The sequence below is a fragment of the Aotus nancymaae genome, unplaced genomic scaffold (assembly GCF_030222135.1).
Source record: "Aotus nancymaae isolate 86718 unplaced genomic scaffold, 86718_ANA_hifiasm-v0.15.2.pri h1tg000007l, whole genome shotgun sequence".
NCBI classification, from domain to species: Eukaryota; Metazoa; Chordata; class Mammalia; order Primates; family Aotidae; genus Aotus; species Aotus nancymaae.
In genome coordinates this window covers 2,827,055-2,839,861 of record NW_026988418.1, presented here as the reverse complement: position 1 = coordinate 2,839,861, position 12,807 = coordinate 2,827,055, and the positions used below count along the sequence as shown (strand labels likewise).

General features: G+C 38.8%; 1 protein-coding gene across 16 annotated transcripts in view; it reads right to left on the bottom strand.

The window, feature by feature from the left end:
- The window catches only part of MACF1 (microtubule actin crosslinking factor 1), a 329,515-nt gene that overhangs the window by 48,393 nt on the left and 268,315 nt on the right, over positions 1–12,807 (bottom strand). For 13 of the 16 annotated variants that reach the window (XM_064372195.1, XM_064372194.1, XM_064372199.1 and 10 more), the window contains 9 exons: positions 11,143–11,302; positions 10,474–10,797; positions 9,453–9,537; positions 8,716–8,957; positions 7,856–8,062; positions 5,508–5,627; positions 4,679–4,786; positions 3,248–3,466; positions 1,822–2,025 (listed from right to left, as the gene is read on the bottom strand). In XM_064372195.1, the coding sequence (XP_064228265.1) occupies positions 1,822–2,025; positions 3,248–3,466; positions 4,679–4,786; positions 5,508–5,627; positions 7,856–8,062; positions 8,716–8,957; positions 9,453–9,537; positions 10,474–10,797; positions 11,143–11,302 (1,669 nt within the window). The remainder of the gene's footprint in view (positions 1–1,821; positions 2,026–3,247; positions 3,467–4,678; positions 4,787–5,507; positions 5,628–7,855; positions 8,063–8,715; positions 8,958–9,452; positions 9,538–10,473; positions 10,798–11,142; positions 11,303–12,807) is intronic. The other 3 variants (XM_064372197.1, XM_064372200.1, XM_064372201.1) reach the window with 1 other exon arrangement.

The window sequence follows — 12,807 nt, the reverse complement described above, 5'->3', positions numbered from 1 at the left end:
AATCCCAGCACTTTGAGAGACTGAGGTAGGCAATCACCTGAGGTCAGGAGTACAAGACCAGCCTGACAAACATGGTGAAACCCTGGCCTTACTAAAAATACAAAAAATTAGCCGGGTGTGGTGGTGCACACCTGTAGTCCCAGCTACTAGGGAAGCTGAGGCATGAGAATTGGTTGCAGTGAGCCGAGATTGCACCACTGCATTCCAGCCTGAGTGACAGAGTAAGACTCTGTCTCAAAAAAACACAAAAACAAACAAACAAACAAACAAAACCAAAACTGTTTTGGGCATAGTATACCAGAGCTGGCCCATTAGAAAAAAAAAAAGCCAATATTTATTTTAAGAATCGAAATATATTAATATACTAGAAACCAATTCAAATCTTTAGTGCTGCCACAGTATTTCTCCTCTTCCATCTAATGTAACAAAGAAGGGACAAGACTGTGAAACTGCTTAGAGTCAGTATGTCAACATCTGAGATGACAGTTGCATGCAACAGACTAGACCAACAAATTAGATGCCCTCCACCATCTGTGTAAATGGATGGGGAACTTAATATGCTACATGACTTGCAGTTTAAAAGTATCATGGCATGCAATTTAACAACCCACCTTATGGAACAATAAGAGAGAAAAAAATGTTGGAATAATGAAAGGTAATTAAGGAAGACCAAATCTAACCTTATTCTTAAAGAATTATTACCTTCCCACTTTTCTGGTACTTTGAATAACATGACTACAACTGAAAAGTTCTCATTAAAATTTGCTGCAGAGAGGGGAGAAAAGAGAGCAAAACAAATAAGCTTGCCTCCTAAGAAAAATCTATCTCAAACCAACTCTGGTTTTAGTTAGAGAAAGGCTTATCAATTTCAAGTGTCCTATAGAAAAAACACGGTGGGACTTCTTAACAAAATCACTTCCCATCACTCTCTCACTTCTAGGTTCCACCCCAAATGAAACTGGCATAATAAACTGTACTAATTAAATTTATTCCAATAATTTAAGAGAAATTTCCTTATAGGTAATGACCTCAATTTTCAGCATTATAAGAACACCCTAGTCCCAATGGGGATGGGAACCTTACCTCTGTAATCTGTAATGGTGGGCGCGGTCAACACAACAATGAAATGTGACGATGTGGGGAAGACAGGAGCAGGCAGCAACAACACAAAGTAACACATTCCACAATGTGAGTGAGAGATGGGACGGCAGGTAGGGGGAGAAACTTGAGTAAGTACAAATATTAACCAAGAATATTGACTAAACATAGGAATAAAATACCCAGACATGACAACAGTACCACTAAGAGTAATATATTAGTTGAAAGTATGTAGTTACATGCTTTAAACTCCTCTGCTGGTGGTTTTTGCTTCTTTTTGGCTTTTACTACTCCCTACTCAAGCATCTGAACTATGAGTTAGCTGGTTGCTTAAGAAAACTAATGTGCTGTGGCTCTAAAGCAAAAAGTAACAAGCCCAATAAGAAGTATTTTTTTGAGGTAGTCACTGCTTTCGAATCTGCAAGATAAATTTATCCAAAATCATCTGCTAAAAGGATCATCACAACATAAAGTTTTCAGAGAAACCATCAACGGACGATATACCAGCCAAGATGCATTTCACTCTCCTTAGAATGCCAGTATGCCAATGTTCCTTGTAATAAAAATGCAGATAGGCTAAGCTTTCTGTTCCATCTACCAATCATGTATTATTCCAGACATGCTGGTCTGGAAATTCCTGAGCACAAAGGCATACCTGATACAGAGACCTCTTGTTTAGAACAGCAGACAGTTGAAGGTTATGAGTGTCAGACATACACATACCTGTGCAGACTGGGACACAGCCTCATCCAGAGCCAGGGCTCGCTGGCGCACCTCCTCCTTTATTTGGGCATACATGTTTTCTGCTTTCTGGTATTTTTCTTCCACCATTTTCCCTTCCTCGGGGTTTAATTCCTTTAGTTGCGGGCCTATCTTTAGTAGTTTGTCAATATGAGGTTTGTGTTCAGCAATAGATTCCCTTAATTGCTAGGTAAAGAAGAATTAAACCATAATGAGTACTTTTATACCAGTTTACTTATTTAGATACTTTGATCAGAGCTAATATCAACTTTAAGAAAAGGAACAAACAAAATTGTTAAAATCCAGCAAGGCCCAGCATCTCATCATTTATGAGAAAACAAAAAAACACCTAAATCTTAGGTTCTAACACTACCCAATTCTCTTAATTTTAAAAAGTCAGTTATGATGCAGCTTTCCTGAAAACATCCTCTCTTCTCTCCCCACCACCTGTGTCATACAAATCTACTCCAGCCTCTTCTGTACTCATAAGTACTTCTATGTAGTCTATTTTACTCTACATGGTTTAATAACTGTCTACCTCCCCAGACTGAGATACCAAGCTGGATAAGCTATGAATAGCAACATTTTTGGCAATCCAACCACTCCTTGACTTTACTGCTGGCTACGTCCAGTTTATATCCTTCCACTTACAGGAATAGCAACAAGCACAAGCCATAAACCAAAAATAAACATTTTAAAGTGTCATTAGCTATACAGAGCAAATGCTTTCTGACATTCTCTCACAGCTTTCACACCAGTTGGTGCCTAACTAAGTAGAAAGTGCCATCCAACCACACCTTGAGTGTAATAGCACCCCATTGTTCCCGGAAATATTTAAAATTCCATTGATTTTTAGTTAGTTCTTTAGCTCCATCATACCAAGGTTCTTGACATCTCCATAATCTTTTTTTTTTTTTTTTTTGAGACGGAGTCTCGCTCTTGTTACCCAGGCTGGAGTGCAATGGCGCGATCTCGGCTCACTGCAACCTCCGCCTCCTGGGTTCAGGCAATTCTCCTGCCTCAGCCTCCTGAGTAGCTGGGATTACAGGCACGCGCCACCGTGCCCAGCTAATTTTTTTGTATTAATAGAGACGGGGTTTCACAATGTTGACCAGGATGGTCTCGATCTCTCGACCTCGTGATCCACCCGCCTCGGCCTCCCAAAGTGCTGGGATTACAGGCTTGAGCCACCGCGCCCGGCCGACATCTCCATAATCTTAGTGTTTAATCAATTTATATTAAACAACAAAGAAAACAATTCGTATATATATTATGCAAAGAAATTCTAACTGATTAAGAATTAACTTCATAATACAGAACTTGCACCTATAGACACTAATACATGTTATTTTAAATAAATTATAGAGAACATTTGAGAGCAATAAAATGAAACTTGGCACGTCCTTACCCTCATTTCCTCTTGCTGCTGCCTGAGCTGCTCATGATCAATGGCCGGAGGGGGTAACTGTGCTATTAGTGTCCGAGTTTCCTCAATCCAGGGACTGAGCTCTTCATAAGTTTCCCAAAACTGGTTTACTAAGACCTGGGCCCGCTCTAGGCGGGCATAACGATCTGAATTGAGTAGGCTAATGGCTTCATATTGCTGTATTAGAGACTCTGTCTTTTCCTATGTAAGTAAAAAAAAGGGATATTACTATTATAAACTCAAGAAAAAAATAGGTATACATATATTAAAAGGTCTAAAAGAATACACGACTAAATTATTTTAAAATCTCAATAAAGAATATAAGTGATTTTTATTTTCTTCTTTATACTTGCCTGAAATTTTCTAATTTTCCTATCATACGTTTTATTTCTATAATTTTTAAAAAAGTTTAAAAGACAGTAAAATAGTACAAAATTAACCTTTCAGTAATGACACACAACCTTAGATATAGTATTATTATTATATATACATTTTTGAGACAGTCTCACTCTGTCACCTAGGCTGGAGTGCAGTGGCACAATCTTGGCTCACTGCAACCTCCGCCTCCTGGGTTCATGCAACTCTCCTGCCTCGGCTTCCTGAGTAGCTGGGATTACAGGCAACCACCACCATGTCCAGCTAATTTTTGTATTTTTAGTAGAGATGGGGTTTCTCCATGTTGGTCAGGCTGGTCTCAAACTCCTGATCTCAGGCTATCTGCCTGCCTCGACCTCCCAAAATGTTGGGATTACAGGTGTGAGCCACTGCGCCTGGCCAATATAGTGTTGTTATAATGGATCAGTTTAAAACTGAACATCTAAGACACTACAATGGAATTTTTGCCCATCAAATTTTACCTGTCATTTTTCTTCTGATTAAAAAGTCTCCAGAAAGCTGCCATTTATGTTTCAAATGTTTAGGATGAGTAGCTTAGTTTATGAATATTTCTAAGGAAACTGTGGTTAACCATATCCTTTATAAAACAAAACAAAACAAAACAAAACTTGTCTACAAACTCTCTTGACCAATCCTTTTAAAAATAGGTATGACCTTTTAGAAGGATATGAAGAAGGAATTAATATCTGCATACGGTTCTAAAAAAAATCTACCATAAATACCTTGAAAAGTAATTCAAAGCTTCTCCCTGTGGAGTGAGGATAAGTAGCAATTCCTCTGTTAAAAAGAATATGGATTTGCAATATATATCACATTATACAGGATGGTTGTTTTAGACATTTGTGCACACAGGGTTGGGATTCTAAATTCCCTAGAAAATCAAGCTGGACTTTAATAACAATTATAAGAAAAGTCCAGGAGGAAAAAAAAACCCTTAAACCATCATTTCACAATTGTGCTTTTAATTCACCACAATCAAGACAGGAACAATATGGCAAGTAAATAAATGTAATTCACCTGTAATACAGCTTTCTGCTCCTCCCCACATGTGCCAAAGATTTCACCACCGTGACTGAAGAGTTCATCCATTGAATCTTTGTGTCGAATAATGTCAATGGAGAAAGCCTTTGAAAAGTAAACTGCAGTTAAGTCAAGAAGTAAAAAGACCCTTATCCTGTGTTTCTGAATGTTAAGACACAATCTATGAAAAAGCCACATCAAAAATTGTTCTTATATAGTTTGACACTTTGCTTATCCAACATCTTCTTTAGCTTCTTTTTAGTAGCTTACAAAAATTTCTACTCTCCTAAAAATCACCAAGGAAATTGCTAATTATTATTATTATTTTTTGAGACGGAGTGTAACTCTTGTTGCCCAGGCTGGTGTGATCTCGGCTCACCACAACCTCTGCCTCCTGGGTTCCAGCGATTCTCCTGCCTCAGCCTCCCGAGCACAGGCATGCACGACAGGCATGCACCACCACACCTGGCTAATTTTGTATTTTTAATGCAGACAGGGTTTCTCCATGTTGGTCAGGCTGGTCTCGAACTCCCGACCTCAGGTGATCTGGCTGCCCTGGGCCTCCCAAAGTGCTGGGATTACAGGCATGAGCCACCGTGCCCAGCCAGAAATTGCTAATTATTCTTTCCTGGATTAATAGGCCTATTTTTCTTTTTCACAAAGCAAAAAAAATTCTTCCTCATCTCAACCAAGTATGTATAAAATTAGTTTCTATTTACCATCATGCCATTAAATTATTCTACTTGACATGGGATAGTAGGAAACTCTCCTAGTGACTCTTAAGTTATTGATGATTCTATTAGCTCAGGACAGGGCGGGCACGTACCTTCTGTACCTGAAGCTGAGCTGTGGTCTGGTCCTGTTCCAGGCGAATTGGACCCAGGGCCATCAGTTTCCGTTTTGTTTCAGCAACCCAAGCTAGTTCTGCATCAGCAGCTTGCTCATACTAATAGATGTATTAAAGAAAAATAAAGAAATTATATACAGCCAAGTCTCCTTCTTAGAACTATAATTTATTCAACACAGCAAGGCCTGATTTTCAGTAATACGGTTTATATCTCACAAAGTAGAGTCAAAACTGGGAAGAATTTCATAAAATCACAAATCAAGGTGCAAACAAGTTAGAACTGATATTTCAATTTCTTTAGAAGAAGTTACAGAACCCAGTTATTATTCTTTTTTTTTTTTTGAGATGGAGTCTTGCTCTGTTGCCAGGCTAGAGTGCAGTGGCGCAGTCTTGGCTCACTGCAACCTCCACCTCCTGGGTTCAAGCGATTCTTCCACCTCAGCCCCCCGAGTAGCTGGGACCACAGGCGTGTGCCACCACGCCCGGCTAATTTTTGTATTTTTAATAGAGACGGGGGTTTCACCACGGCCAGGATGGTCTCGATCTCTTGACCTCGTGATCCACCTACCTCGGCCTCCCAAAGTGCTGGGATTACAGGCGTGAGCCACCGCGCCCGACTCCCCAGTTATTGTTTCTACAGCTAGAAATAACAACAGAAATCAATCTCCTTCAAAAGAAATATACCTCTAATCAGTGTTTTCATGAGACTACACTCTTCCTGCCAATGCTCTTTCCTACCCAGAGATGGAACAGTAGCAGGTGTAGTCAGATGTTTAAATATAAACCTAATATGGCAGTAGACAGCAGAGGCAAGTTAACTTGGAAGTGCTCACTCAGCTGAAGCAGCATAAGACCCCAGAAGAATACCACATTTTTTTTTTTTGAGACGGAGTCTTGCTGTAGCGCTTGGCTCACTGCAACCTCCACCTCCCATGTCCCAGCGATTCTCTTGCCTCAGCCTCCCGAGTAGCTGAGACTACAGGCACATGCCACCACGCCTGGCTAATTTTTGTATTTTTAGTAGAGATGGGGTTTCACCATGTTGGCCAGGATGGTCCCAATCTCTTGACTTCATGATCTGCACTCCTTGGCTTCCCAAAGTGCTGGGATTATAGGTGTGAGCTACCGTGCCCTGCCCAACAACAGATTTTTACATGGTAATGTAATAACGAAAACCAAAAACATGTTCTACATGACTGTTGTTTCATGAGGGCTCCCCAATCTTCCCCCCATCCTTGCCCCTCAGAGACAGAGTCTCATTCTGTTGCCCAGGCTGGAGTGTAGTGGCACAATCATAGCTAACTGCAGCTTCTAACTCCTATGCTCAAGTGATCCTGCCACTTCAGCTTCCCTAATAGCTAGGACTATACAGGCACATGACACCACACTTGGCTAATTTTTTAATATTTCTGTAGAGATGGTGTCTCATTATGTTGCCCAGGCTGGTCCTGAACCCTTGGCTCCTCAGGGATTCTCCTGCCTCAGCCTCCTGAAGTGCTGGGACTACAGGTGTGAGGCCAGTCTCTGGTGCCTGACCTCCCCAATCTTTTATCTCTTCCTCTTCAACTTTGCCAGTATACACTTATATTTAAAATAAGCTTCTCCCAAGCACAATAAGTTTCATATTGAAATACCTGGCCAAGATTAGCGATAACTCTAAAGACACATTGGGAATATACTTGCACTTGGAGCAAATTGCTGTGTGGTTCAAAAAGCATACACTTATCACTATGATCTTAAGGCATTATATTAACTTATTTTTTGTACTATGGCACATTAAGAGGTGTGTATTCAGCTACACAAAAGAACAAATGACTTTTTTTTTTCCAGAAACCAGGAAGGAAAAAAGATCAAGGGAAATATGACACCTGTGTTTACTGAGAAGGTTCTATTTTAGATAGCTCTGCTATTTTGGTTTGCATATTTCATAGTAATTATAGTTCTTGATTCCTTCCCCTCTTCTATCTAATGCTAAGAGAGTTAATTATGTCAATCTAAGATTGTGATCATTTGGAACTTTTCAATCTAGTTATTATCTACTCCTATCACCATCAGCCTTCTTAGCAGGGCATTAACTAAGAAAAGATCTCATGTAGATTCTTCTCCAAGTACTTCTCTACTCAAAGGGGTCAAGTATTTTGGTCAAAACTGCATCCATCCTCACAAACTTCTACCCAATCATTTCCTATCAACAAAACATATTTATTCCACCAGATTTAGCTTAAGCTCATTCCTATTTCTGAGTCTGTATTTATGTGGGTCATAGTATTGTATCTCACACATCAATACTGTCTAAAATATAAATGCAGAGGTGTTATAAACATTACCTGTTGTGATCTCTGAATAGCAGCATCAATTTCATCCACCCTTTGTCCAATAGTGTCACTGACTAGTTTGTACTGCTCGTTAGCATCAGACACAAGTTTATCCAGCCCTTCTCTGGCTCTCCAGGGCACCAGCTCTAAGAGAGCACGGCTCACCTCATTCACTGTGTCCAACACCAGCCTGTGCTCCATGACCTCCTTCTTTAATTCCTAAGGAGGGAAAAAGAGTTTTCAGGCCATACCTTGCTAAATAAAGCACATCAGCAGCTGTGCTGGGTGGAAAGTGCTATCTCTACCACACATCCCAGTAGGACTCTGACCTCCTTCCTTCAGTTATTTTTTTCTCATCTCAGATTTTTCAATCATTCTGAAGCCTGACTTTAGACTTCACTGTTGCTTGCTTAGAACGGTCTGTTAGACTTTTTGAGCCAGACTGTCTCTGGTTTAAAAACAATTAATACTTCCTTCATCTCCTTACTTCAACAGAAATGATAAATAATGCTTTAACCAAAGGCTCAGTATTTAATCTAACAAGTACTTATATAATATTTCTACGTATCTAGAACTACACTAGATCTTGCAGAGATATCAAATAAAACCATGAAGCATTCTTTAGAGAATAAATAAAAGACGTTAAGTTATAAAACATTACAAAGCAAACTTTTTAGGGATTTAAGATTCAACTTCTTCATACAACGCATATGTAACATATATGTCTTTATGTCAAATCTTACTGTCCATGAGTAAACAAGAAAGGGAGGGCACACATTTTTACTTTATATTTAAGGTAAAGGTTGATAAAACTTTAGGATTCTGACAAAGAGGAAGTCTTTTTTTCCTTTTACACTAAAATGACAGCTCACCTTCTGTCTTTGCTGAAACTGGGGTATCTGCTCCCCTGTGGGAGACTGTCCTCCACTGGCTGCCAGCTCCTCCTCCACCTCCCTCAGCCACCCGGTCAGTTCCTCGTAAGTAGACTGGAACTTGGTGGCCAGTTGCCGGGCTTGCTCTAAAGTTCTGAGGGCCTTGGAGCTAGTAACTGTGAGGTCTGCATAACGAGTCTTTATTCCATCTAGTTTCTCCTGGATAAGTAACACTTCCTCACCTGTGGAAGATAGCACATAATTACTCTTATTTAAGAGATCTACGAATGAGGAGTCTCTGATCCCCTTTTCTTCAAATCAGAGCTTTAATTTCATAGATGCTCTCTCTGTGGCAATGATTTCACCTATCCCATACTAAGGGTAAATGGGAAATAAACTTTCCACTTGATAAAAGAAGCCAATTCTGAATTATTAAAATCTGAGTTAGGCTTTAAGTGTTTCTAGATGTTCCCAGCACCTTTCAGTGGATGCTGGCATTCAAGATACTGAAGGAGAGGAGGAATCATTATCTATAACCAGATGTGAGACAACTTTTTAGTTTTCAAAAGATTTAGCAGGAAACAACCTTCTGGAGCACAGAGTAGGGAATATAATCAGTGAATATTAAGCTTCTCATATATACATAGAGAAGAGCCTAATGCAGGGAACTTCTTTCCTTGGATACATGATTGTCTTTGAGACTATAGAGGTGCTAAGAGATGCACTTTTCAAAGTACCTGTGGTTTGTTTTAGAAGAGCCTGACCGTTTTTAATAGCTTGATCTACATTCTTCTTTCTATTAACAATTTCTTCATTTAAAGCCTGAAAGAAAGGATTATCATTAATCCCAAAACTATGGTACTACAAAGGAAACAAAATGTGAGGCCTTTAAGAGACCAAATTTAAAGTAAAGAGATTAATACTAGTTTAATTTAAACATCAGATATTTGATCCCCTTATTTTCTCTTTGGTTAGCCCACTGACTATTCAAAATAATTAAATCAAATACCTATAGGCAAGCTTTCCTATGTGCTGGATGAGAAAAAGATTTAGAATTATATCAGCTTTACCCATCTATTGGTACCAAACCTGAACCCAAGAAAGGCAGAAGTGAAATTCAGCAAAATTGTCTACTGTGTCCAAAATAAAGAATAAACAGGAAGTTCGAGAAGAAATTCAGTAAGAACAGATTGACTTAAATCAGAATCCAGGTTAAAAACTCTCTTCATATTTAAAGCCAATGAAGAAAAAGAATCATACTATTAGAAAAATTACTTTGCCTATTTTTACTACTCCCAAACAGATTTCTTAAAAATGAAATGAAAAAGGCAAACTCTTCTTTCTATTAAGATGACACAGAATCCCTGGAATTTGAGCAAATCCAGAAATATCCTAAAAGTTCTAACTCTATGATCAAATCCTGGGCACTACATCCTTTTTCAAAAACTGCTCAAATAGAATCTTAGTGACCCATCACCTAATGATGTAAATCGTAAGATGGAGTGCAGATGGGCCCTGACTATATCCTGTACCATCTTCTAGAATTATTGATTCAATTTGTTAAATATAAATATTTCCATGGACTCATCCAAAAACAGATTAGCAATCAGCATCAAGTCCACAAACTATGCACTTGTGTATAAAATAAAGTTGAAGTGTTTGTAATGATGAAAAAAAAGAAAAGAAATGAAGAGGGACATGAATCAAAATAACTAAATAACTGAGTAACATAACCAATAAAAATGGAAACATGAATACCAGGTGGTCAGTATGCTGTTTGTGCAGGACATCCTGTTTGAAATCCTTTACGAACACTGAACTGAGCTTGTCCTCAACCTCAGCCAGCCAGTTGAGCACCTCCACCTCATCCTCCCCAAATAGCCTAGCATTAGCCAGAGCTTGGTCAAGCAGGGCTGCCTTACGACAACAGCGGTCTTGAATCTCACTGTATCGGGCCTGCAACGAGTCTATCTTTTCAGACAGCACACCCTGCTCTGCAGATGTCAGGGAGGAGAGGGACTGCCCAATTTTGACTGCCTGATGCACATCTGTTGCATGGTTTTCTATGTCTTCTTCCAGAGCCTGGAAATCCAGATGGAAAAAATGAATAACAGAAACAAAATAAATGAAAAGTAAACACAAAATGATGAATAGCAAATGATACAACAAATTAAACAATTATAAAATTCACCTACTGAAGGGCAAAAATAATACAAAAATTGGGAACAAAAGCTGTTTATTCCAATGGTAGCCTATCAGTCCATTTCATTTGTATTTCAAGAATGTGACTTTTCTAATTAATAATCTGACCATATTTTAAGTTAAATCCACAAAACATATATCTGCTAGAATGCTGCAGGCAGTTTTCTCATTTCTAGGATTTCTAATTCCAGTTTTCTGTTTTCATTTACTGTAACCACTTCCTACCTTGTGCCGAATGATCTGCTGCTGTATTTTGGCAGTCTGAGTGCCAACAGGTTCTGAGTTAGCAAGCTTTTTCTCTGTGACCGATAAGAAGTCAGAAATAGGCTCAGCTGTCTCATGGAACTGTTTGGCCAGAACCAGGATGTCTTCCAGCTGTTTTTGCCTATACAAATATATACAACAAGCTGCTCAGGCAAAAAGTCACATTAAGACTGATAATAGTACTATACTCAGTAAAAGAACAGTCTTTACCAGGTACAGTTTAAATACCAATAGTAAACAGAACACACATTATGTAGCATTTCTATGTTTTAAAGGACTTCACACAATTAACTTATTCTCATTCTGTCATAACCTTGTAAGGTGGACAGAATAATTATCCCCCTGTTATAAAAGAGAAAGTTGACACAGAAGGCTCATAGAAAGATTTGCCCAATTACCCAGTTGAGTAGCAAACAGTAGAATCAAATCTTCTAATGTTCTCCTTATACCATATTGACATAAATCAAAACAGAATGTAGCATGTATATCACCTGAACATGTGACTAAAATAAGGTTTAAAGGAGTCAAAAAGTTGTCTGTTTTCATTCTCTCTCTGTGTCGCTACTACATTCATTTGTGAGTAAAGAGAATATCTGAAGAGTAAAGACAGTATATTGCCTATGAACTAGAACTCTCTTCCCATCTCCCCCAAATCCAGTCAGGCTTCTGGTAATTTCAAGCCCCAAAACCTAACTTTGAATACAGATTTTTTTTTTTTTTTTTTTTTGAGACAGAGTTTTGCTCTTGTTACCCAGGCTGGAGTGCAATGGCGCGATCTCGGCTCACCACAACCTCCGCCTCCTGGGTTCAAGCAATTCTCGGGCCTCAGCCTCCTGAGTAGCTGGGATTACAGGCGCACGCCACCATGCCCAGCTAATTTTTTGCATTTTTAGTAGAGACAGAGTTTCACCATGTTGACCAGGATGGTCTTGATCTCTTGACCTCGTGATCCACCCACCTCGGCCTCCCAAAGTGCTGGGATTACAGGCGTGAGCCACCGCGCCCGGCCTGAATACAGATTTAAGGCAAAAAAAATAATAATAATAATAAAATAAACAAACAAACAAACAAAACCTCATACTGGCTGAATTTGCCAACACAGAAAGCAGTCAAACAAAAACAAAAATGAACAAAAATTATGGACTTCACAACTCACTTGGAATCTTAACCCTTATTTAATATAACATTCATACTAAGTTTGGCTTTTCCTTGGATACATGATTGTCTTTGAGACCATAGAGGTGCTAAGAGATGTACTTTTCAAAGTACCTGTGGTTTGTTTTACTCTATAAAATAAAAGCAGCAAATTACAAAGGGGAGAGGAAGTCTGGATATTGGAGACAGACTGACAAGGAACAGACAAGAAAACAACCACAGAACTGTATTAGCACATAGATTAACAATGAAAGATCATAATGTTGTCTTTGAATTACTAAAAACAGACTAAAAACTATGGCATTTGAAGAGGCCTGGGAGTATATGATGCAGTAAGTTCAGCAAACCTTTACTCAATGCCTAATTTACGCCAGGCCCTATGTTAGTTATGCCTTGACAAAATTATTTTAATAAGAAGTGGATTAAATAAAAAGATGTGGCATTTTGGTTATTTGAAATTCAATTATGTTT